Source organism: Salmo salar, chromosome ssa13 (assembly GCF_905237065.1).
Source record: "Salmo salar chromosome ssa13, Ssal_v3.1, whole genome shotgun sequence".
Taxonomy (NCBI): Eukaryota; Metazoa; Chordata; class Actinopteri; order Salmoniformes; family Salmonidae; genus Salmo; species Salmo salar.
In genome coordinates, this window is record NC_059454.1 from 73554956 (window position 1) to 73581186 (window position 26231).

At 42.0% G+C, this 26231-nt stretch overlaps 1 protein-coding gene across 4 annotated transcripts; it reads left to right on the forward strand.

Annotated features, from left to right (window-relative positions):
* Positions 1 to 565: 565 nt before the first annotated feature.
* LOC106567681 (protein C-ets-2-like) lies at positions 566 to 26231 on the forward strand. Of its 4 annotated transcripts, none has more exons than XM_045693531.1 (10): positions 566 to 756; positions 17926 to 17995; positions 19439 to 19559; positions 20272 to 20391; positions 20710 to 20910; positions 21084 to 21170; positions 21362 to 21565; positions 21764 to 22033; positions 22201 to 22319; positions 22490 to 26231. In XM_045693531.1, the coding sequence occupies exons 2-10, from the start codon at positions 17933 to 17935 to the stop codon at positions 22703 to 22705; spliced, it is 1401 nt and encodes a 466-aa protein (XP_045549487.1). In that variant the 5' UTR covers positions 566 to 756; positions 17926 to 17932; the 3' UTR covers positions 22706 to 26231. The 4 variants fall into 4 exon arrangements, with proteins under 4 accessions (XP_045549487.1, XP_013992721.1, XP_013992723.1 ...); XM_014137246.2 differs by lacking the exon at positions 566 to 756 and adding an exon at positions 16822 to 17121; XM_014137248.2 differs by lacking the exon at positions 566 to 756 and adding an exon at positions 16822 to 17121 and having other exon boundaries at positions 21096 to 21170.

Here is a 26231-nt window from a genome sequence, read left to right on the forward strand (position 1 = left end):
TTTAATATGGACAGATGAGTAGCTAGATTTAGTGTCCAGTTTTAAATGTGTTTGGTACTCTACCTTTACAATGCCCTTTGGGCTTACATTAGGTGCACAGATTGACCCCTTATTTGGTCTCTGGTGGGGCTATGTTTCTGTGGAGAACTAGGCTAGTGCTCATCAGGGGAGATATTCAGTAAGTAGAGGAACATCTGAGTCCAACCTACTGTAGCTAATTTATGACCAGATGTGATACACAATGGTTTTAATGGTACACAATGGCACCAATCTTTCCAGGAGCCATTATGGTAACAGTGACTGCCTCTTAAGTGTGAAACGCCTCAGCAAAACTTAAAGAAAAGGGGAACCATTACTATACAATGAGTATCAGCTTCAACATCTGCCGTTCTGCACGGAAAAGCCATCATGCATTCAGGACTGAAAAAGACCCCAGGGGAAAATAAAAAAATATGCAAACTCCTTCTATTTCAGTACGCTGCACAGCCGTCTGCTGAGAGGCTTTCTGTCGAAGCAGCAGGTCGACTCTGGGAGATGATTTTATGGAGGATTTTCTCACGGTGGGTTCTCTCCAGAAGGGCCTGACGGTGGGCCAGAGGTTTGTCCTTCCAGGTGCCTGAGCACATTTCACTGCTGTGTGCGCATTGCACTCAGCTTTTATTTCTGTTGAACTTGGACGCTCCATCGTTCAGGCCTTTGCGAATACTCCAAGAACAGAAAAGGGAAAAAACTTGAAGAGTCATGCAAAAGCAAATGGTGAGGCCAAAGAAAAGCATTTAAATTCTTTTTTTTTACCTTTATTTTACTAGGCAAGTGAGTTAAGAACAAATTCTTATTTTCAATGACAGCGTAGGAACAGTGGGTTAAGTGCCTTGTTCAGTGGCAGAACAACATATTTTTACCTTGTCAGCTCGGGGATTCAATCTTGCAACCTTTCAGTTACTAGTCCAACACTCTAACCACTAGACTACCCTGCCGCCCCAGTTAAAAATACATAAACACTAAAAACAGCTAGCATCACTCTGGGTGTGATGTGTTAGTCATGTGTTGTGATTTGGTAGTATAAGCTTATCTGGGAAACACAGAATTTCTTAGGAGAAGTAGTTTGAGAGGTCTCTGTATAGGGACATTAAATACATTTCCCTCTACTTAGACACTATGTGTACCAATCAATAAAGATGAGTGATTGATTGTGATGGTTGATCATGAGTCTGAGAAACGTTTTACTTCCACTGTTTTCCTAGTCTCTCCCAACATCCATAACTGAGCAGGTCAGAGGCCAGCGTTTACAATTTAACTGTTTTCCACATGCTGCTCTTTTTTTCTTTTGATATAGCCACAATCACAATCTCTCTCTCTCCCTTGTCTCTGTCTTTCCACCACATCTCTCCTTAATCTTTCTCTTTTTCTTTCCCCTTCCCTCTCCATCCTCTTCTGATTTTCTCTCTCTCTCTCTTTTTCTCTCTCTCTCCCTTGTCTCTGTCTTTCCTCCACATCTCTCCTTAATCTTTCTCTTTTTCTTTCCCCTTCCCTCTCCATCCTCTTCTGATTTTCTCTCTCTCTTTCTCGCTCTCTCTCTGTCCCTCATCGCTCTCTCTCTCACCTCTCTCCCTCCCTTTTCACATTGAGCAATGAAACAGACAGAGAAGGAAGGTTGTGAGTTGCTTAGTAACAGTGGTTGTGATGAGTGCAATGAACAGACAAATCACATTTTGCAGACCAACTTGCCCTGCCACCCAAAAAGGGTTTCAATTGGCCAGATTTATATTTTCCTCAGTTGAACGATGTTACATAAAAATGAGTGTTTTACATAAGTTCTCACAATCATCTGACCTCTCATGGCCGTTTCAATACAGGGCTGCTCTACATTGAAGTGAAGAAATAGTCATTGGGATCGTCATCCTCATACAGTATGTATGAATCAACAAGTTGGTTTCAATAACAGAATAGGGGGAAATGGAGCATGTCGTCCTTGAGTGAGGATTTATGTAAAATTGGAGCTTTGTCTACAATATCAAGGTAAAAATTATAATGGTTAGCACTGTGCTCCATATCTTTTGTGGATAGTCTGAAATGGTTTCCTTTTATTCTGACCTTTCCTGGTGTTTTATGTAAGTGTGACTTTTAAAGGAGGTCACTGCAGGATTACAGATCTCATAAGACACAAGTGGCAACACTTTATTTCAGCCCTCTGTTATAAGTCCAATAAACGATTCACCATTTAGGCCACCCAAATCAGGCCCTCTACTATTCTACACACACACACACAAAAAAAAAGTCTAAATAGTACCAGACGGGTTCTTTGGCTTGTAACCATAGCGGAACCCTTTTTGGTGCTATAAAGAACCCTTTTTTGAACGTTCAATAAAGAACCATTCTCATACGGTTCTAAACGGAACCTGTATGGTGCTAAAAGAACCCTTTACTACGGTTATATAAATAAAGATTAAACAAGGTTCTATATAGCACCAAAAAAGGGTTATGCTATGGTTACAACCCTTTTTGGGGCTACATAGAACCCTTGTGGAGAATGGTTCTATAAATAACCTTTCTCGATCTGAAAGGTTCTTTGCAGATTCTTTTGAAGAACCATACAGGTTTTTAAATTCTAGTCAGCCATATTAAATTGTAAAAGTTCCATAAGTGGACCCAAGCCAGCTGTAGTATCCATTGTGGATGATGAATGGGTCAGTCCCTCAGGCAGCCTCACGATCTGATGGGTGGGAGCTCTGAGGATCTGAACCTGAGGTAGAAGCCACTGTCATGACTCTCTAGTGAGGATCCAAAGATCAGGTTCCAATGGATCAATGTCTACCAGATCCCTCTCACCCGCAGAGGGGAGGAGGGATTGATGTGGGGGTTTTGTGACACCTCACGCCCGGTCGTAAATTATATGCAGCAGAGGACTCTTTTTGGTCTTTAGTAGCGGTGATTGGAATGTGTCTTTGTTACAGAGACATTTTGCCGCCCAAAAACTCTAACGTCCACAAGTGAGTGAGAGCAGGTTTCTGAATGAAGGTTCCCTGAAAGAGGAGGGTGTCATGTATACCTTCAATAGCAGGAGGGGTGAAGTCAGACGCAGGAGACTGAGGTTTAATAAATCCTCGAAAAATTCTGCAACAAGGCACAATAATCACAATAGGAGAACAGCTCCAAAAAATACTGTGGGACGGGACGCAGCCCGGCAACCCTAATGCTTAAAACATGCAGCGTAATAAGGACACACAATTCCCCTTCTTGCCCAAAAGGCATGACAATAAACAATCCCGCACAATTCCCCAAACAAAACAGACAAACTATCCTGTTAGGGCTAGGGGGCAGTATTGACACGGCCGGATAAAAAACATACCCGATTTAATCTGGTTACTACTCCTGCCCAGTAACTAGAATATGCATATAATTATGGCTTTGGATAGAAAACACCCTAAAGTTTCTAAAACTGTTTGAATGGTGTCTGTGAGTATAACAGAACTCATATGGCAGGCAAAAACCTGAGAAGATTCCAAACAGGAAGCGCCCTCTCTGACAAGTTGTTGTTCATCTTGACTCTTTTTATTGAAGACTGAGGATCTTTGCCGTAACGTGACACTTCCTACGGCTCCCATAGGCTCTCAGAACCCGGAAAAAAGCTGAATGATATCGAGGCAGCCTCTGGCTGAAACACATTATCGCGTTTGGATAGTGGCTGGTCAGAGTACTCTGAGACTCACGCTCGTGCATGAGGGCACGAGATGTATTTATTTTCTCTCTCTTTGTACGTATACAGGCTTTCCCGGTCGGAATATTATCGCTTTTTTACGAGAGAAATGGCATAAAAATGGATTTTAATTAAACAGCGGTTGACATGCTTCGAAGTACGGTAATGGAATATTTAGAATTTTTTGGTCACGAAATGCACCATGCACGTCACCCTTATTTACCCTTTCGGATAGTGTCTTGAACACACGAACAAAACGCCGCTATTTGGATATAACAATGGATTATTTGGGACCAAACCAACATTTGTTATTGAAGTAGAAGTCCTGGGAGTGCATTCTGACGAAGAACAGCAAAGGTAATAACATTTTTCTTATAGTAAATCTGACTTTGGTGAGTGCTAAACTTGCTGGGTGTCTAAATAGCTAGCCCTGTGATGCCGGGCTATCTACTGAGAATATTGCAAAATGTGCTTTCACCGAAAAGCTATTTTAAAATAGGACATATCGAGTGCATAGAGGAGTTCTGTATCTATAATTCTTAAAATAATTGTTATGCTTTTTGTGAACGTTTATCGTGAGTAATTTAGTAAATTCACCGGCAGTGTTCGGTGGGAATGCTAGTCACATGCTAGTCACATGCTAATGTAAAAAGCTGGTTTTTGATATAAATATGAACTTGATTGAACAAAACATGCATATATTGTATAACATAATGTCCTAGGGTTGTCATCTGATGAAGATCATCAAAGGTTAGTGCTGCATTTAGCTGTGGTTTGGGTTTATGTGACATTATATGCTAGCTTGAAAAATGGGTGTCTGATTATTTCTGGCTGGGTACTCTGCTGACATAATCTAATGTTTTGCTTTCGTTGTAAAGCCTTTTTGAAATCGGACAGTGTGGTTAGATTAACGAGAGTCTTGTCTTTAAAATGGTGTAAAATAGTCATATGTTTGAAAAATTGAAGTTTTTGCATTTTTGAGGTATTTGAATATCGCGCCACGGGATTACACTGGCTGGGGTACTTAGCCCATAGAAGCTAAGTACCCCACTAATTACCTAACACAGAACATGTGCTGACCTAAACAGACATAACCAAAAGACACAGAAACATAGACATGGCAGCTAGTAGGCCGGCGACGACGACCGCCGAGCACCGCCCGACCGGGGAGAGGCGCCACCTTCTGTGGACGTTGTGACAGAGGGAGAATGTAACACCTTCTTCTGGAAAGGTTACCCTCTGGGTGGACAACATCAGCACGTGTGGGACTGGCAATTAAGAACAGCCTTCTACCCAGCCTCACCGAAACACCTGTCGGCATAAGTGAAAGACTCACGTCTTTCTGTATCCCCCTAGCCAAGATGCGTTATGTTACTCTTCTCAGTGCATATGCACCTACGTTACCATCTGAAAATGATGCAAATGACTGCTGCTGCCAGTCACTAGATGAGGCCCTTCACCGCATACACAGGAATGACAAGATCTTTCTGCTGGGTGACTTTAACCCTAGGGTGGGACAGAACAACAGGATATGGAGCAGAGTGCTGGGTAGGCATGGTGTTGGCCAGGTCAATTAGAACGGCATGAGACTGCTAACTCTATGTGCCTAGCACGATCTCATTGTTCCATTACACCTTGTTCCATTAGAATAACAAATATAAAACATCATGGATGCAGCCACACTTCAAACACTGGCACCTGATCGACTACGTCATAGTGAGACGTTCTGACACTAATAAAGTCCTGCTGACATGTACCATGAGGGGTGCAGAATGCTGGACAGATCACCGTATGATACTGGCTAAACTCCAGGTGAGAAGTCCCCCCAACACCTGCAGAAGTCCAGTAAGAGGCGTCTGCACTGTATCCGGCTCGAAAGGCTAAGGGAGACTGAGGCTCTTCTGAGCGCAGAGGACCCCATGGACCAGAAGTGAGCATCTATTAGCTCAGTGCTCCATCAGGCAGCAGCCCACTCCATTGGCTACAGAGGTAGGAAACATCAGGACTGGTTCGATGAGAACTCTGACACCATCACAACCTTACTGGACAAGGCTGCTCTCAACAGCACCACATCTGCTACCCTTCGCAAGCAATGGCGTGCATCGTGCAAGGATATGCAAACAACCTTGCGTTCTCTGTAGAACGAATGGTGGACGAATAAGGCACAGTAAATCCACATTTATACCAACAAAAAACGACATTAACAATTTATACAATTCAATTAAAGCTATGGCCCTAGAAGTTGCTCCATCACCCCGATGAAAACAGCTGATGGTCTGACTCTCTTGAACGACTAAAACCAGATCCTAATGAGGTGGGCTGACCACTTTAAAGCACTACTCAATCAGCACTCTCCTACAGACCACTCCATCCTGGAAGAACTGCCTGTCCGTCCACCCATTCAAGACCTCAACCGTTCGCCAAACTTCCAAGAGGTGTTATCAGCTATCCATTCCCTCAATAGCAACTAGACTCCTGGTGCTGACAGCATCCCGGGAGAGCTACTTAAAAAGGGAGGTTACTTCTGCACCAGTACATCACTGAGGTTTGGGACAGTGCCCAGATGCAAACATTGTCACCATCTATAAGAACAAGGGTGACAAGTCCATCTGCGGCTACAGCCGGGGGATATCCCTTCTGGCTGTTGCCGGCAAGGTCCTGGCCACAGTGAGGCTCTGCTGGAGTCACTTTTATAGATAACTTTGACACCTTATGGAAACAGAAGATACTCTAGTCTACAGGAATGACGGAGTCCATCCAAATCATCTTGGCTCCTGGCCTCTGTCCACGCATTTCAAGTCTGTGTTGAAACAATGACTTATCAATGACCCAAGACCAGCTCAGCTAATCCATACCATTGTTACAATGAGTCGTCATAATGCTGCAATAAATGTACATTATCCTTGGGGCATTGGCGGATGCAATGTAAGTAACTTTATTTATGTCCCCCTAATTGCCCTGAATACCTTCGTTAATCTTACAGCTATTGGATGCAGTAATCATAAGCCTATGAACCAGAGTTACACTTTTAGCACTGAGGCGGTGTGCCCGAGTAGAAAGACCACTTTGTGTCGCTCACCCTGCACTATCAAGTCTACTTCTGATAAGCTTCCCAGTAAAGCATTAAAAACAATCAAGAAACCCAGAAAAGTGCTAAAAATAGCCTATATTAACATATGCAGCCTGAAAAACAAGGTCCATGAAGTCAATAACTTGCTTGTAACAGATGACATTCTGTCACGGGTGTCGTAGGGTAGAGACCAAGACGCAGCAGGAAAATGTACACTCATCTTCTTTTTATTTTGTGAAGAAGGAAAACACAAAACGTATAGAAAACAAAACACGAACTTGACAGTCTCGTCAGTCAAAACAGCTAAACAAGAACAAGAATCTCCCACAAAATCCCATGAAAAACAAACTCCTAATTATAGGACCCTCAATCAGAGGCAACAATAACCAGCTGCCTCCAATTGAAGGTCCAACCCCAATTAACTAAACATAGAACTACAAAAGACTAGAGAGAACATAGAAATATACTAACATAGAACAATGACTAACAAACCCCGGACTAATAAATCAAATACCCCCTCTACCTAAACACATACACAAAACACACCCTGAACCACATAAAACAAACACCCCCTGCCACGTCCTGACCAAACTACAATAACAAATAACCCCTATACTGGTCAGGACATGACACATTCATATTCTGACTTTCTCTGAAACTCACTTAGATAATACCTTTGATGATACAGTGGTAGCAATACATAGTTATAACATTTACCGGAAATACAGAAATGCCAACGGGGGTGGTGTTGCGGTCTATATAAAGAACCACATTCCTGTAAAGCTTAGAGAAGATCTAATGTTAAATACTGTTGAAGTAATATGGCTGCAGGTTCATCTGCCTCACCTGCCTCACCCATTCTTGTGGGAAGCTGCTATAGACCACCAAGTGCTAACAGTCAGTATCTGGATAATATGTGTGAAATGCTTGATAATGTACGTGATATCAACAGAGAAGTATATTTTGTGGGTGATTTAAATATTGACTGGCTCTCATCAAGCTGCCCACTCAAGAAGAAACGTCAAAATGTAACCAGTGCTTGCAACCTGGTTCAGGTTGTCAGTCAACCTACCAGGGTATTTACAAACAGCACAGGAATGAAATCATCAACATGTACTGATCACATATTTACTAATGCTGCAGAAATTTGCTTTAAAGCAGTATCCAAATCCATAGGATGTAGTGATCACAATATAATAGCCATATCTAGGAAAATCAAAGTTCCAAAGGCAGGTCCTAATATAGTGTTTAAGAGGTCATACAATAAGTTTTGTAGTGATTCATATGTTGATGATGTAAAGAATATTTGCTGGTCTGTGCTGTGTAATGAGGAGCAACCAGACGCTGCACTTGACACATTTATGAAATTGCTTATTCCAGTTACTAATAAGCAAATAAATAAATCATGTGACTAAGCTAAATAAAAATAAAAATAAACTATACTATGAAACAAAGATAAATTGTATAAAGAATGATAGTAAAAAGCTTTGGAGCACCTTAAATGAAGTTTTGGGGGGAAAAAAACAAGTCAGCTCCATTATTAATTGAATCAGATGGCTCATTTATCACAAACCCCACTGACATTACTACTTTCATTGGCGAGATAAACAAACTTAGGGATGACATGCCAGCAACAAACGCTGACACTACATATCCAAGTACTGTATATCTGAGCAAATTATGAAAGACAGGAATTGTACTTTTGTATTCCGTAAAGTCAGTGTGGAAGAGGTGGAAAAAGTATTGTTGTCTATCAACAATGACAAGCCACCGGGGTCTGACAATCTGAATGGAAAATTACTGAGGATAATAGTGGACGATATTTCCACTCCTATTTGCCACATCTTCAATTTAAGCCTACTAGAAAGTGTGTGCCCTCAGGCCTGGAGGGAAGCTAGTCAATCCGCTACCCCTTTACTGGCGCAAATACAACACGGATATAAGGAAGGATACTCAACAAGCACGGCACTTACCCAAATGACTGATGATTGGCTGAGAGAAATTGATGATAAAATGATTGTGGGAGCTGTCTTGTTAGACTTCAGTGCAGCTTTTGACATTATTGATCATAGTTTGCTGCTGGAAAAACGTATGTGTTATGGCTTTACACCCCCTGTTATAATGTGGATAAAGAGTTACTTGTCTAACAGAACACAGAGGGTGTTCTTTAATGGAAGCCTCGCAAACATAATCCAGGTAGAAGCAGGAATTCCCCAGGGTAGCTGTTTAGGCCCCTGGCTTTGAGTAAGGCCAGAGTGTCTATGTATGCGGATGACTCAACACCATACACGGCAGCTACTACAGTGATTGAAATGACTGAAACACTTAACAAAGAGCTGCAGTTCATTATGGAATGTGTAGTAAGGCATATGTTAGTCCTAAATATTTCCAAAACTAAAAGCATTGTATTTGGAACAAATCATTCACTAAACCCTAAACCTCAACTACATCTCATAAAGAATAATGTGGAAATTGAGCAAGTTGAGTTGACTAAACTGCTTGGAGTAACCCTAGATTGTAAACTGTCATGGTCAAAACATACTGATACAACAGTAGCTAAAATGGGGATAAGTCTGTCCAGAATAAAGCGCTGCTCTGCCTTCTTAACAACACTATCAACAAGGCAGGTCCTACAGTCCCTGGTTTTGTCGCACCTGGACTACTTTCAGTCGTGTGGTCAGGTGCCACAAAGAGGGACTTGGGAAAATTGCAGTTTGCTCAGAACAGGGCAGCACGCTGGTCCTAAAAAGTACACGGAGAGCTAAAATTGATGACATGCATGTCAATCTCTCATGGCTCAAAGTGGAAGAGAGATTGACTTCCTCATTACTTATTTTTGTAAGAGGTGTTGACAAGCTGAAGGTACTGAGCTATCTGTTTAAAATACTAGCACACAGCTCAGACACCCATGCATACCCCACAAGACATGCCACCAGAGGTCTCTTCAAAGTCCCCAAGTCCAGAACAGACTATGGGAGGCACACAGTACTACATAGAGCCATGACTACATGGAACTCTATTCCACATCATGTAACTGATGCAAGCAGTAGAATCAGATTTAAAAAGCAGGTAAAAATACACCTTATGGAACAGCGGGGACTGTGAAGTAAGACAAACATAGGCACAGACACATGCATACACACACCATAACATACGCACTATACACACACGTACACATGGATTTTGCGTTGTACTGTAGATATGTGGTAGTGGAGTATGGGTCTGAGGGCAGACACTTAGTGTGTTGTGAATTCTGTAATGAATGTATTGTAATGTTTTCAAAATTGTATAACTGACATAGTTTTGCCAGACCCCAGGAAGAGTGGGGATCCACAATAAATACAAATATAAATACACAGGCTGGTGAACAACGTCACAGAGGAACTGCTGCCAGAGTTATAATGCGGCTTCAGAAAGAACAGGAGTACGGTCGACATGATATTCACGGCACGGCAACTCCAGGAGAAGTGCCGTGAACAACATCAGGACCTTTTCATGGCTTTTGTCAATTTCTCCAAGGCCTTCAATACTGTAAGCAGGGAATTACATCAGCTGCCCCCAGGAAACTCAGACGCAGGGTCATCCAAAACAGGGATCTCCACCTCTACACCAAAGTTGCCGTCTATCAAGCCGTCTGCATCCCCACACTTATTTACAGCTGTGAAGCCTGGGTCACCTACAGTCACCACCACAAGCAGCAGGATGCTGCTGCCGACCGTTCCACCTGGCGGCAGCTCTGGCAGAGCGGTGTACAGAGGTGGGAGGAGGAGAGGAGCACAAAGAGACAGCAAAAACAGCTCAGGAGACATACAACCATGCCTGTCCACGCCAACACAGACTGCATATACCCCACCTGCAATAAAGTTTCCGTTCTTGGTTTGGACTCTACAGTCACCAAAGAATTCACCGTTAACTCAGAAGTGAAAGTCATCATCGGATACGATGGACTACCATAAGCAAGTGTGTGTGTTTGTGTGTGTATGTGTGTTTGCTCACCAGAGAGGTAGAGGCAGCAGGTGGCTGTGTGTGTGTGTGTGTGTGTGTGTGTTTGTGACTGCATGCAGGTGTGTGTGTGTGTGACTTCGTGCTCCTGTGTGTGTCTATATTACTACTAACCAGAGACGTTAAGGCTGCTGGATGACTATAGGGTTACCACCACACGGTCCTGTAGATGTAATGTGTGTGTGTGTGTGTGTGTGTGTGTGTGTGTGTGTGTGTGTGTGTGTGTGTGTGTGTGTGTGTGTGTGTGTGTGTGTGTGTGTGTGTGTGTGTGTGTGTGTGTGTGTGTGTGTGTGTGTGTGTGTGTGTGTGTGTGTGTGTGTGTGTGTGTGTGTGTGTGTGTGTGTGTGTGTGTGTGTGTGTGTGTGTGTGTGTGTGTGTGTGTGTGTGTGTGTGTGTGTGTGTGTGTGTACTAAAACCCACCAGAGACGTGGAAGCGGCAGGATGACTGTAAGGATACCACCACACGGTCCATTAGCTGTTGGTGGACTGAATGAACAGTACCACCAGCTGGTAGAGGAAGAGTAGGAACTTAAACAGCAGGCTGCTGTCCAATGGGAGGTCAGGGATCCAGGAGTGACGGACAGGTTCCGGCATGATGAGGGCCGAGAGACCCACACAGTTACTGCTCCTAGGGGGACGTACAGGTACTGGGGTTAGTGTGTGTATGGGGTGCAGTGTGAGTTGGCTACAGGAATAAGCCTAGGTGTCGGTAACTTGGTCATAGACTTGTGCTCTTGCCAACTCCATTGCTGTCATTGTCAACCCAAACATTTGGCATCACCATGAGTGACAAGGAGTTGGCATGATGGCACAAACAGACTGGTACAGGCTAAGATCTGCAGCAGCGAGGACTGTGTGTGAGAATGTGTGTGTGTGTGTGTGTGTGTGTGCGTGTGCGTGCGTGCGTGCGTGCGTAAGTGCGTGAGGGAGAGTGTGGAAGAACATATTTTGGCGAGAACAGAACAGTGGAAGATATCTCTCCTACTATCTGTGTTGCCACACCTTCTTACCCCTCAGGGGAAATATTTTAGACAAGGTAAATAATCTCTACTCCTCTTCAGTCACATCAATGATTTACCTGACTAACCTAGTGTTGGGCCTTTAACCGAAAGGTTGCTGGTTTGAATCCCAGAGCCGACAAGGTAAAACATCTGCTGATGTGCCCTTGAGCAAGGCACTTAACTCTAATTGCTCCTGTAAGTTGCTCTGGTTAAGAGCATCTGCTAATCGACTAAAATGTAAATCACAGACAGGAAGGGAAAGAAGAAGATATGACTGACTGTCTTATCGTAGTTGGAGACTGAGTCAACTGTTTCTCAAAAGGGGGTCGGATCAAATATGCCTACACATTTCATTTCCAGTGGAATGAGCCTTGCCTAAAAAAGTCATGTGTGTGTGGGGGGGGGGTGGGGGGGGCAGGATGGTAAGCCTGCTTGTTGTAGTACAGTACTGTACCACGTCCGTGTGTGTATTTCTCTGTGTGTCGTCTCCCCTCATCCGTTCCTCACCTGTTCCAGGGTCTATTTCCATTGCTGAGGCTGCCTCCTACCAGTGTCTGTAGGGAGGGCAAAGCAGGGCGCCTCAGCTGCTATCTACTCAGCCCTCTCTGTCCCCTGGCATGGTCTGGCACAGGCACCACCTCAACACCCACAGCCACTCCTCCAGCCTCTGCCTCTCCACCAAAACCAGCACACAGAGACCACCACCACCACCTCACAACCCGGCCCAACGCAGCCAGGCCACTGGGGAAATAACAACAGAAGACAACATCGTCAATACAGCAATAATAACAACACCTCTACAGAGATGGACAGAGAAGAAGTAAATAAAGGACAGGGTAATGTTCAGAAGGCACAACATGTAAGAAAACACAGTGAAACGAGGTATAATACTATCGGAACTTGGTTGTTTAATGAACACAACCCAGCTTCAACAAAGACCTTCAATACAGCACAGGATCAACAGAGTTGAGTTCAGGTGGATGACAATATACACATTGAAGATACTAGTAGTCCCTATGTAATGAATAGAGATGATATGATTAATTGCTAGACCTACTTGGCAGAGAGACACAAAATATCATATCTAGACTATTCATTTCTATCTGAACTTTCAACAATGTTGTTCTCTACTGAACACAGCACGAGCACACACGCACACGCTTAAGTGTTAATGTCCAAGAAGCCGGTGTTTGGACGATATATCGTCACGGGTGTTGTTCGGCCTGAGAGGAAGTTGAGGGCTGGTAAACCGTTCCAATATATCCTCTTAACACTGGCTTAGAGGGCATTATAACTTTTATACAACCGGTTACCAACACACTCAAATAATGATTGACATATTTTCATTAAAAATCCTTCCATAAGATATAGTCCCGACACAAATCTAGGGTTGCTACACAAGTCGGCTGGTCGTTTGTTCTATTGGTTCGGTTGCTAGAGACGCGACCCAGTCGTTCAGTTTTTCTGTTCTGTATCTATGGACGCGACCAAGTCATTCGTTCTAAATGTTCCATTGCCATACTGGCTGGCAATGTTCTTATCCCTTGATTGCTAGCTAGCCAACTACGGCTAACTTACAGTCACGTCCAACAGTGCAGCCAGAGTAACAACACATCCATAACAATGAGCTAATGAGGTGTTATTTCGCCTGGCATAGAAAATGTGCTCAATCGTCAGGACACTGTTGTTCAGTGAAGCTAGCCAACAACACAGCTAACACAATGACTTCAAACTGAAGCTGGAAAGACTGCAAACTAGCTGCACTTCGTTTTGTTTGACCTTTTTTACCTTTTGAAAATTGAAACAATGTTGCAAATGTCGGAGAGACAGACAGCAAGGTTTATACAAAGCTCCGCTGTTGAAAACTACATGTTAGTCTAAAAGAAATGTGAGATAATGTCTAAATGCTTTTTATAGTGGAGATCAAGTTTATACATTGCCTGGCTGGGCTAATGAGATAGTGGATTATGCAGTCAGATGGAACAGAGTAAATTGGCATTTTAACGTCATAGATTTAGCCAGTGGTAATTTGTGGAATAGACACCGGCAGGAATGCAGTTTAAACAAATCAGCATTCAGGATTAGACCCAACTTTTGTATAATTTACAATGACAGACAGTTGAGCGACTACGCCTACATAACCAAACCAGGTTATCCCAATCATTTGGTGTGCTTGTGTGAATGTATGGACAATGAAGGAGGTATATATAATATAAAACCACTTCTAACACTGTTTACCGTGTTTACCACCTTAAATATATGCCATTACCCATCTATCTAGCTAAACATAGCTAGCTAACATTAGCTGACCAAGCTAGCTAGCTAGCTGATCGTTTTGTGAACAGAACTCGTGAGCATTGCATTCAGATTAGCTTTTTTATTTCAAACGAAATATATATTTGTTGCAAACTGACTACGTAGATATCTATCCATCTATACGGATTTCTGATGATCCACTGACCTCATCCATGATGTCTAGACGGCTGTTTCACAAGCTAAATGCAAAAAAAGTCAACAAATCGTTAGGAATGAGAGTAGAGCTACTAAATTCGGACGTCACACACACATGTACACATATGGCACTGCATTGGCAGCCATATTGAATTTTCTATCCAGTGATGTCTCTGGAACCAGGACCACGTTATACCTCAGCTGCTTGCTAGCTTGTTTGCTAGCTTGTTAGCACCCACATGAGGGTGTGGCTAGCGTGGCTATGTGAGTGCCGTTTGTATAGTGTAAATGGCCAGTGACACAGCTTCCTAGTAAACGAGTCATTGAGGGGCACGGGCTGCCAATTGCAGTGGTGTGTATTCATGGATGCCAAGGGAAGACAGGCAGTTTACAAACACTTACGTTGGAGTCATTAAAACTTGTTTTTCAACCACTCCACAAATTTCTTGTTAACAAACTATAGTTTTGGCAAGTCGGTTAGGACATCTACTTTGTGCATGATCCAAGTAATTTTCCCCAAAATAGTTTACAGACAGATTATTTCACATATAATTCACTGTATCACAATTCCAGTGGGTCAGAAGTTTACATACACTAAGATGACTGTGCCTTTAAACAGCTTGGAAAATTCCAGAAAATGTTGTCATGGCTTTAGAAGCTTCTGATAGGCTAATTGACATCATTTGAGTCAATTGGAGGTGTACCTGTGGATGTATTTCAAGGCCTACCTTCAAACTCAGTGCTTCTTTGCTTGACATCATGGGAAAATCCAAAGAAATCAGCCAAGACATCAGAAAAAAATTGTAGACCTCCACAAGTCTGGTTCATCCTTGGGAGCATTTTCCAAATGCCTGAAGGTACAACTTTCATCTGTACAAACAATAGTACGCATGTATAAACACCAAGGGACCACGCAGCCGTCATACCGCTCAGGAAGGAGACGCATTCTGTCTCCTAGAGATGAACGTACTTTGGTGCGAAAGTGCATATCAATCCCAGAACAACAGCAAAGGACCTTGTGAAGATGCTGGAGGAAACAGGTACATAACTATCTATATCCACAGTAAAACGAGTCCTATATCAACATAACCTGAAAGGGCTCTCAACAAGGAAGAAGCCACTGCTCCAAAACTGCCATAAAAAAGCCAGACTACGGTTTGCAACTGCACATGCGGACAAAGATTGTACTTTTTGGAGAAATGTCCTCTGGTCTGATGAAACAAAAACAGATCTGTTTGGCCATAATGACCATCGATATGTTTGTAGGAAAAAGGGGGAGGCTTGCAAGCCGAAGAACACTATTCCAACCGTGAAGCACGGGGGTGGCAGCATCATGTTGTGGGGGTTCTTTGCTGCAGGAGGGACTGGTGCACTTCTCAAAATAGATGGCATCATGAGGTAGAAAAATTATGTGGATATATTGAAGCAACATCTCAAGACATCAGTCAGGAAGTTAAAGCTTGGTCGCGAACAATGACCCCAAGCATACTTCCAAAGTTGTGGCAAAATGGCTTAAGGACAACATAGTCAAGGTATTGGAGTGGCCATCACAAAGCCCTGACCTCAATCCCATAGAACATTTGTGGGGAGAACTGAAAAAGTGTGTGTGAGCAAGGAGGCCTACAAACCTGATTGAGTTACACCAGTTCTGTCAGGAGGAATGGGCCAAAATTCACCCAACTTATTGTGGGAAGCTTGTGGAAGACTATCTGAAACGTTTGACCCAAGTTAAACAATTTAAAGGCAATGCTACCAAATACTAATTGAGTGTATGTAAACTTCTGACCCACTGGGAATGTGATGAAAGAAATAAAAGCTGAAATAAATCATTCTCTCTACATTATTCTGGCATTTCACATTCTTAAAATAAAGTGGTGATCCTAACTGACCTAGGACAGTGCATTTTTACTAGGATTGAATGTCAGGAATTGTGAAAAACTGAGTTTGAATGTATTTGGCTAAGGTGTATGTAAACTTCCGACTTCAACTGTATTTTCTACTTGCATGAATGCACACACACACACACACACACACACACACACACACACACACACACACACACACACACACACACACACACACACACACACACACACACACACACGAAATCAGAACAATGGACAGCCACATGATATCTAGCTTATGTTGATTGGACTAAATTGTTTTTGGAATCTTTTAGTTGTCACTGTATTAGACTTAGCATAGGTGATTTGGTGATATTCAAATGTTGGAAGTTGAAATGGTGCTGGAATAGTGGATGCAGCTCATGTTTGCTTTGGGATTTGCGGTAACTCTCTGGTTTTATAAATCAATAGTTGTTTATAAGTCCAAAACTGTCCTTAACATTAACTTGATTGACCATGTTAGGTCATCTAACTGTTTGTTACATGCAATTTGCTCTGAGGACCCTCCGGTTTTGTGATGAAACAAAGGTGTGGTTAAATGTATTCTGCCACTGTGTCTTCTTATTGTTTTGGCATTAGGCTCATATATCACGGTGGCAAGGCATATGAAACATTTTATAGCAAACAAGGCAATTATCACAACACAGTTTGTTATAAGTATTTCCCCCTGGCTTGGCTTGAGAGATTTCATCCACGCACTGCTACTGGCCATTTGTTCACAGCTCGCTCCTCCCACTGAATGAGCAACACAGCGCGCTATGAGCAACAGCAAAAAGAGCTGCACTTCCTCGTTGACTGGATACACTCGTCACACACACACACCGAACAAACAAGACTGCATTGTTTTGATTGCATTTTACACTGATCGCTGTATCTGGAAAGTAGGCTACAAAAGGCTTGTGAACATACAATATTGAATAGGATAATTTTTCCATATCGAAAAGGATTGTAATTTACACTGTTGCTGTTTTAAGAAGCCGCCGATCAATTCAACAGGTAGGTAGGTTGTTCCCTTATTTGTCTCTCTTCTCCCGTTCTTTGATATATTCCCAGACAATCTGTCAATGTTGCATTTGACTCAGTACCGCTTTCGTTAATAGTTTGTTTTTGTTCTGCATAACATTTGCGAAAACATTTTTGGGGGTGGAATTCGCAAAGATAAATCCATTCCATGGTTTATGTTGGGGTAATTATTAATTTAACACTGATATTAATCTTAGTCAATGGAAACACTATTGAGTTTGCGGCCGCTAATCTAATATGAGGAAACACGGTGCCCTATGACGAGGGGCCGAGTCATTTCGGAGAACCATTACATTTTTGATCGATGAGAGAATTATGCGCATTTAATGTCTCAGCAATTTGTGATGTCATGGAAATGATGGTGTGTGTGAAATTGTAGATATTTTTTTTTACATGTGTAAGTAATTCCCCAAACTAGCCATATCAAAATGTTCAGATTGCTTTGAATAAGTGTGTCAATGTCCATTAGACTATTGAATTCAATGTGCAGGCTTTATGCATATTATGTATTATCACTTAATAGTCTAACAGTTCAGGCTCTATTAAGCCATTATGTGCTCAGTATATAATAAGACATTGTAATATAATATGTAGTTGTTGCAGTTGTTACTATTTAGGAGAACAGTTCATCTATAGGCTGCATAGAATTAAATATCATTGAAGTAAAATGTATTACAACCATCAGAGAAAGATATGATACTAATTTTCATCCAGTGTGATGTCATTACTTGTGTATTAGTGTTTCTCATAAAGTTTTTCTGTTGAATTGACCTATAGATTCCTGATGTGTGACCTCAGCATGGACCAAGTGGCCCCCCTGTCGACTTGCTACCGCTCCAGCCTCAAGGTGAGACTTCACAAGGCTGTGCCACTAATACAGTAGATGAGTAGGACAATTGCATACATTGTAATGCTGGAGATGGTTGTGTATAGTACATATAGGACTACTGTATCACAACTGATAATGCAAGTCTGGATCAAAAGCCTGCACACCAAATTGCTCTCCAGGACTGGAGTTGGACCACCCTTTACTCAAGGCTACTTAGTTAAGAACGCACATTTACAAAGATCAAAAGTCAGCAGAGATTTATTTTCAAACCCTGCATGTGTTGCAGCACACTCGTGGCTGCTATCCTCCTTCTTCATAAGAGAAGAGATAAGAGGATAAAGCCAAACATATTAAACGTGAGGATAATTGGGGAGCTGATGGAGGAGAGGCTTTGTCTTTTCCACCTTCTCTACTGCCACTAAAGTAATTCGTCCCCTTGGCAACTAGGAAGAAAAAAGGCTCTCAGGACCTTGAGGGCCCTGTTTGTGCCAGCCTACCTTTTCTAAGGACAAATAGACAAATCATTAAACACTTTATGGATCAAAGGAGATGGTGTTTGTTTCTCCACCTCGAGTGTGGGGAGTTAGCCCTCAATTTATTTTAATAAAAAATCATAAGTGCCTTACAGTATTAGACTTTCAGGCGCACCTATGCCACTTTAGCGTACATCACTACTATCAATGTCCTAGTGATTTGTTAAGGTTTCATGTGCGGCTTGGTAGTATAACGTCATTAGAAGTCTCATCTGCATCTGTAAAGGGCTAATGCTGAGATGGGTACAGTGTAGATTCAAACAGTGAGCTCGTCTCAAAAGGGCTCCATCTTAGCTAATCAAATTGTGAAGAAGAGTCTGGTTTCCCTAACCTGATTTGAAGAGGGGATGAGGGAGAGGGAAAAGGGAGAGAGGCTGATGGAGGGGGAGGAGTGGGTGGAGTTTGTTTTCTTCTCACAAAGCAGCCGCCCACGCTGTTTGTGTGAACCCTCAGAGCTGAACTGCTCAGAGCTGAACGAATGCCAGCTGCCTCAAGGGAAGTTTCTAGGTCTGCTACGCTACGGAACAGGAACACCATATATGGTCGTCCTCTCCCAGTGGTTCACAGCCAGCCTGGCTGGGAGAATATAAAAGGCCTGATGTGTTTGACTAGTGATGACAGATTGGTTCTGCTGAAAGGGAGTGCCCACATAAAGTATTTTTTCTCTCTTTGCTTTTGCCTGCCCTGTTATCTTATAAGACTCTGTTTGAAGAAGTGAATTAAGTTTTTCCTAAATGATTCACAGTATCTATGGGTGATCAGCTGTTGGTCATCAGGACAGGGCTATACTTGTCTCACCTAATTTATCCAATTATGTAGACATGCAGTAGTATGGGGCTTTCTCAAATGATCAGGCCAAAGAAAACAATTTGTGTCTTTTTTTATTAACTAACAGTGTGTTGTTTTCCTATGTGTTTGTCCTTTATAGCGGCAAGCAGCCTTTGACCTGTTTGAAGATCCCATGTCTCTGTTCTCTGGATACTTCCTCCCCTCAGACGATGACCAGTCTCTTCAGGAGGTGCCCTCTGGCCTCAACTGTTTCTCACACGGTATGCCCCCACCACATCCTACCAACGAGTGCCACATCACTCTAGCCCTCTACTTTACACCAGTCACTTTCATAACACCTATACCAACTAATCACCCTAGCCCAAAGTCAGACCAAACTCTTCACAACTCTATTAGTCAGTTATTCGCCAGACATTATGTCACAAAGTTAACAATGTAGATCAACTGATTGCTGGCATACAAATGATTTTTAATTAATGATTAACAGAAAAACAATTGTTGATATGTGGTTACATAGTTTATGATTAACAATTATCCAGAACCCAAACGTTGTAAGTGAAACTCCCATCCAGGTCCATGGCAGTTAGCCATTTTAGTCTGCCTGAACCCTATTTAAATATATATATTTTAACATTTATATTTGGGCATTTAGCAGACACTCTTATCCAGAGCGACTTACAGTTAGTACATTGATCTTAAGATAGCTAGGTGGACCAACCACATATCACAGTCATAGTAAATATATTTTTCCTCAATAAAGTAGCAAAGTCAAGTGTGAGTGTTAGTTCACAATTTTATTTTATTTTATTATTATGTATTATTTTGGGGGGGTTGGGGTGAGGAGGGGTGCGGGGGAGGGGTGCTGTGGAAACATTAAACCATGTTATGACACTGTTAAAGCAATGTTATTACATAAGAAAGGTCTAGAAGGTTGATTCATAGAGTAAGCAAACATTTGTTTTCTCTCTCCAGACATGGGCCCCTGCTCTGTTCCCCTGTTGACCCCGTGCAGTAAGGCAGTGATGAGTCAGGCCCTGAAGGACAGTTTCAGTGGCTTCTCGAAGGTCCAACGCTGCTATGGCATCTCCAACAGTGAGTCACCTCCTACACCTGCTCATTCTATCACTTATTGTCCTCCCTTTTTCTTAATTTCCATTCTATTTTTTTTTTTAATTACAAGGATGATATTAAGTTAACTTTGTGTTTGTTTCCTTGCTGTATTTCCTGCCAATGTTCTACCCAATTTGGATTGGAAGTTTTCTTTAATCATTAAAAAGTAAGCCTAGTTAAGTAAAATCAAGATGAAGACTGGTGTAATTTGGTGAGGTGTCCATGGAATTGTGGCTGAAATTTTTTGTAATTTGAAATTATATTAAGCCTTATATCTTTTTTACTTTCTCTCTTTCACAGACCCTCGTAAGTGGACCAAGCAGCATGTGATGCAGTGGCTGCACTGGGCGGCCAGTGAATTCAGCCTGGCCAACGTCCATTTCTTTAAGTTTGACATGAACGGCCAGGAGCTGTATGACCTGGGTAAGGAGAGCTTCCTGGACCTGGCTCCAGACTTTGTGGGCGACATCCTGTGGGAGCACCTGGACCAGATGATGAAAGGTAACAATGGCGTTGGAACCTTTTAGTCAGATGGTGTTTGTGTGGAAGGCAGATGGCGGAAAGAGTAGGTTTCTGACACCTATCAAAATGTTGTATTAGGGTGGAAATGTTTTTTGTCCTGTGGAATTATTGTACCCTTTGGCTAAAAGATACATGCTAAAATCAAATAACAGAATTTCTTCCAGAGTGTCAAGAGAGAGAAGAATCCATAAGCCTCAGCAGTGTTGTGCCCGCCGTAACTAACTGGATGAGCTCTAGCGGTGAGTGTCCATTAGAAAAACAAACTAAACACCAGAGGCTTCAAATCTAATTAAACATCAGATAGACAAAACAGTTTGGCTTCAGCTTCATTTGAACAACAGAAGCCTTAAGCTGTCCAGAGATGTCTCTGAGGTAGATGTGATGAGATGCGCTAAGTGGGCGTTTGTTTGTTCTTCTCTTCTTTCTGCAGGCTTCAGTCTGGAGGAGACCCAGTGTGCCCTGCAGGTGCCTGACAACAGCGACAGTCTGCTGAGAGAGCTGTTTGAGACCTCAGACAAGACCGCCCTGCTGACTCCAGATCAGGAGTTCTCCATGTTCTCCAAGCCCCAGCTAAGCACGGTCAACGTCAGCTACGTCAGGAGCAACCCAGGCACAGGGCAGCTCTCCAAAGCCTGTGAGTAGGCCAACCCACTGTTGTCTAGAAGCTATTAATCAATGTTAATTAGTGTTCATTTTCAATCAAAATCACATTAGAGAAAAAAACAAGGCAACATGTAAACGATTCCCAAAAGATGTTCAGTTTCAGTGATAGTTCCTAAACCTTATCCAGTTTCAGGTGAACTAAACATTCTTCTTTTTTGTTTATCCACAGTCTTGTCCCAGGACCAGAGTTTGTGTTCATTGGAGAGTGTGGATAGCATCGAGGGGCCAGAGTCCATGCTACACTCCTGGGGCAGCCAATCCTCCCTGGCGGACAACCAGAGGGTGCCGTCCCACGACAGCTTTGAGGACGAGTACAACAGCAGCCCACTGAGTCTGGAGAAGCAGGGCCTGTCCTTCAAGGACTACGTCCAGGAGAGGAACGAGCCTGTGGAATTGGGAAAGCCTGTCATAGCTGCTGCAGTGCTGGCTGGCTTTACTGGTGAGTTCATGAACCCGGTGACACAATCAAACACATCTCATCTTGTATGGAATACTATCCATCTTTCTGTCAACCCCAGTTCAAAACAGTACACTGCAGCTGAGTATAAGCAAACGATGCCTTTTGATTGCCTTCTGACTCCTCTGCCTCTTTTTTCCTCTCAACAGGAAGTGGTCCTATCCAGCTGTGGCAGTTCCTGCTGGAGCTCCTGACTGATAAGAGTTGTCAGGCCATCATCAGCTGGACCGGAGACGGCTGGGAGTTCAAACTCACCGACCCAGATGAGGTGAGTGTCAATTGGCCTCATACAATATGTGTATATCAGGTTGTGGAGGATATGGCCACAAGGGTTTACAGGACCAGAAAAGTATTCAACACAAGAGCTATCAGAGGACATCAATATAAAGTAAATGGTTCTATTTTCCATTGGTGTTTATCTTTCTCTCTCTCCCCCAGGTGGCTAGACGCTGGGGCCGCAGGAAGAACAAACCCAAGATGAATTACGAGAAGCTGAGCCGTGGCCTGCGATACTATTACGACAAGAACATAATCCACAAGACCTCGGGCAAACGCTACGTCTACCGCTTCGTCTGCGACCTGCAGAACCTTCTGGGCTACTCGGCCGAAGAGCTCCACATCATGCTGGGGGTCCAGCCTGACACTGAGGATTGAATCAACTGCCGTTTTATCGAAAGGGAAGGGGTTAGAGATTGAGTCAATGGGGCCTCACTACCCCAACCTAGCAAAAGTTGCTAATGGTACAGGTCACCTGAAGGTCATTTCTGGTCATTAAACAGGTGGCACTGAGTGATGTGCACTGACAGTCGCTACACTGGTGGTAAGGCAGCGACATCTCTAATTTGGAGCAGCCACTCCTGTCTTGGCTCTTGTGCCATCAATGTGCATTGTTGTGCAAGCTTTGGTTGAGAGGGGTGCCAGTATTTAAATCAAGCGTTCCCTCTGAGTGAAAGTGTTGTTGTGCAAATTGTAATGGATCAGCTCTGTATCCATCTGCAAAGTGGAAAGCTGTCGATTGCACAGATGATAATTGCGATCACTGTAACATAGCAGATTTTTTCATTCAAGCCTGATACTCAGCAAGTGTGGTGTTTTCAGTCTGAATAGTGGACATTTTTACATACTGTGAGTGATCTTGGGGTTACCAAATGAGAATGCTTTTGAGGTGGCGGCTCCAGCACCATAAGGTTAGGCACCACACCCTCATGGGGTAATTTTCACAATCAACTTTTACCAGTTGAATGTAGACACACGTAATCCTTTTTTGTATTACAATTATTCTGAAATATTTTATTAAAATATACAAACGAGGCAATATCTCAACATCTCATATTTCCATATCGCGCATATCCATTTTTCTGGACACTGGATAAAGTCAGTTTCAATATTTTGGTTTCCTTTTGTTAAGACACTCCAGGACCAGACTTGTCCAGAGCAGGTTGTGGATAAATACTTCTTTTTTTTTATCTTTCTATCTGTAAAATACTAAAGACAGCCATTTGGCGCATTTTCTGAATTCATTTTTTATCGAAAATACAACATTGACAACATATCAACAATTCCCTCTGGGCAAGTCTGGAGAATATATCTAAGGATAACCCAAAAAAATTTGGTAAATGCAGATGCTTCTGAAGCTGGAGTGTGGGAAGAGTCGGACTTATGGGAAATGGCAGCTAAAGACAAGTACACTGAATTTAGACTACCAAATGCCAAATGCCTATTTAGACACAATCACTATCTCTTCAGAGTAAGTTACTAGCTAAATATAGTCTATGAAGTGTGATTTTAAATCATGTGTAATTTAATGTAGTGAGCTTTGAAATTATTGCTGTATGTTCATTTTAAAGTGGTTAAAATTCATTAAAATGTTGATGAGAAACTAAAGAAAATATATATTTTCATCAAGATTTTTACATTTTATGTTTACTTTTGAAAATATTAATGGACCAAAATAGCAACAAATCTCAAAATTGATAGGTAGATGAAAAATGGTGCCTGGCCTTAAATAGGAGTTTCGATGGAGAATGTATTCTTGATTTTTTGGAATAGCTAAGATTCCCTTTACTGTTGTGCTTCGTAATGCATTGTCCTGCTGACCAGCTTGCAGCTCAACTGAAATACCAGTCATTGTGGCTACTGCATTTTAACTCTATCGAAAAGGACAATTGTTATTTGGGCTCCCGAGTGGCGCAGCGGGTCTAAGGCACAGCATCTCAGTGCAAGAGGTGTCACTACAGTCCCTGGTTTGAATCCAGGCTGTATCACATCCGCCCGTGATTGGGAGTCCCATAGGGTGGCGCACAATTGGCCCAGCGTCATCTGGGTTTGGCCGGGGTAGGCCGTCATTGTAAATAAGAATTTGTTCTTAACTGACTTGCCTAGTTAAATAAAGGTTAAATTTAAAAAAAAATCTATGAATATGCATATAAGGTTGAATGTAATGGTGTAGCAGCTATTCTAATGATGTTTTGTAGCAGGTCTATCAAGGGATCTGTTTGTGCCTCGATTATTGTTTATTTCTTTTTCTGTGGTCAAAGCAACATGTGGCAAAAGCGACATGTAAACTGCCTTCAAAGTATTCACATCCCTTGACTTTTTCCACATTTTGTTGTTACAGCCTGAATGTAAAATATATTAAATTTAGATTTTTTTGTGACTGGCCTACACCCAATACCCCATATTGGCAAAGTGGAATGATGTTTTTTCAAAACATTTACAAATTAATAAAAATGTAAAAGCTGAAATGTCTTGAGTCGATAAGTATTCAACCCCTTTGTTATTACAAGCCTAAATAAGTTTAGGATTAAAAATGTTCTTACCTAGTCACATAATAAGTTGCATGGACTCACTCTGTGTGCAATAATAGTGTTTAACACAATTTTTCAATGACTACCTCTACCTATTGTTAGATCGGTAAAAAAGCAGAGCATGGTGAAGTTATTCATTAAATGTTGGATGGTGTATCAATACACCCAGTCACTACAAAGATACAGGCATCCTTCCTAACTCAGTTGCCGGAGTAGAAGGAAACTGCTTAGGAATTTCACAATGAGGCCAATGGTGACTGTAAAACAGTTAGAGTTTAATGGCTGTGGTAGGAGAAAACTGAGGATGGATCAACAACATTGTAGTTACTCCACAATACTAACGTAATTGACAGAGTGAAAAGAAGGAAGCCTGTACAGAATACAAATATTCCCAAAACATGCATCCTGTTTGCAACAAGGCACTAACGTAATACTGCAAAAAATGTGGCAAAGCAATTAACTTTTTGTCCTGAATACAGCGTGTTATGTTTGGGGCAAATCCAAAACAACACATTACTGAGTACCACTCTCCATATTTTCAAGCATGGTGGTGGCTGCGTCATATTATGGGTATGCTTGTAATCGTTAGGATTGGGGAGCTTTTCAGGATAAAAAATAAACGAAATGGAGCTAAGCATAGGCAAAATCCTAGAGGAAAAACTGGTTCAGTCTACTTTCATCACACACTGGGGTGTGAATACTTTCTGAAGGCACTCTATATGGTTTATTCTAAACTATATTTGTATTTTGTTTTTATATTTAACAACATTGGACTACCATACTTGTAATACAATTCATATTCACTGAATATTCACTGAAGATAATAAGGCAGCCTTTTTCAAGTTATTGTACTGATGACGGACACACAAAGATGGAGTACATTTTAGCAGGTGCGCAATGTTATTTCTCAAACAAAAGGGTTGTGTATATGTTCTCTGAATCATTTTTGACCTCTTCTTCTATTGATTGATATTGTATAACACAATGAAAAATTAAGATCAATTTAAGAATTCTGTTGTTGAATTATTAACAATATAGAACATTTTGAATTGACATGTGAAGCAACAGGGTTATCGTAAAACAAAATGTTCTAACCGAAATTCGATTAGAACATTTTGAATTGACATGTGAAGCAACAGGGTTATCGTAAAACCAAATGTTCTAATCGAATTTCGGTCTTGTTACAACGTCTGAGCTCTGAATATATCATTGGCAGTGCAACATGCTGTGCTGTTTGCTGTAACTTAAGCTGTGCATGTCATCGGCATACCATATACCCGTGTAACTTATTAATCATAATTACATTGTCAGCCTTTCTGTGGTTTTCAAATGGTAAATGGCTTTATGACATTTTAATAAAAGCTTTATTTTTA

Coding starts and splice junctions, on each gene's coding strand:
- LOC106567681 (XM_045693531.1), top strand. CDS start 17,933: ATGTGTGACCTCAGCATGGACCAAGTGGCCCCCCTGTCGACTTGCTAC. Junction 20,392..20,709: donor CTGCTATGGCATCTCCAACA/GTGAGTCACCTC, acceptor TCTCTTTCACAG/ACCCTCGTAAGTGGACCAAG. Junction 21,171..21,361: donor TAACTGGATGAGCTCTAGCG/GTGAGTGTCCAT, acceptor TTCTTTCTGCAG/GCTTCAGTCTGGAGGAGACC.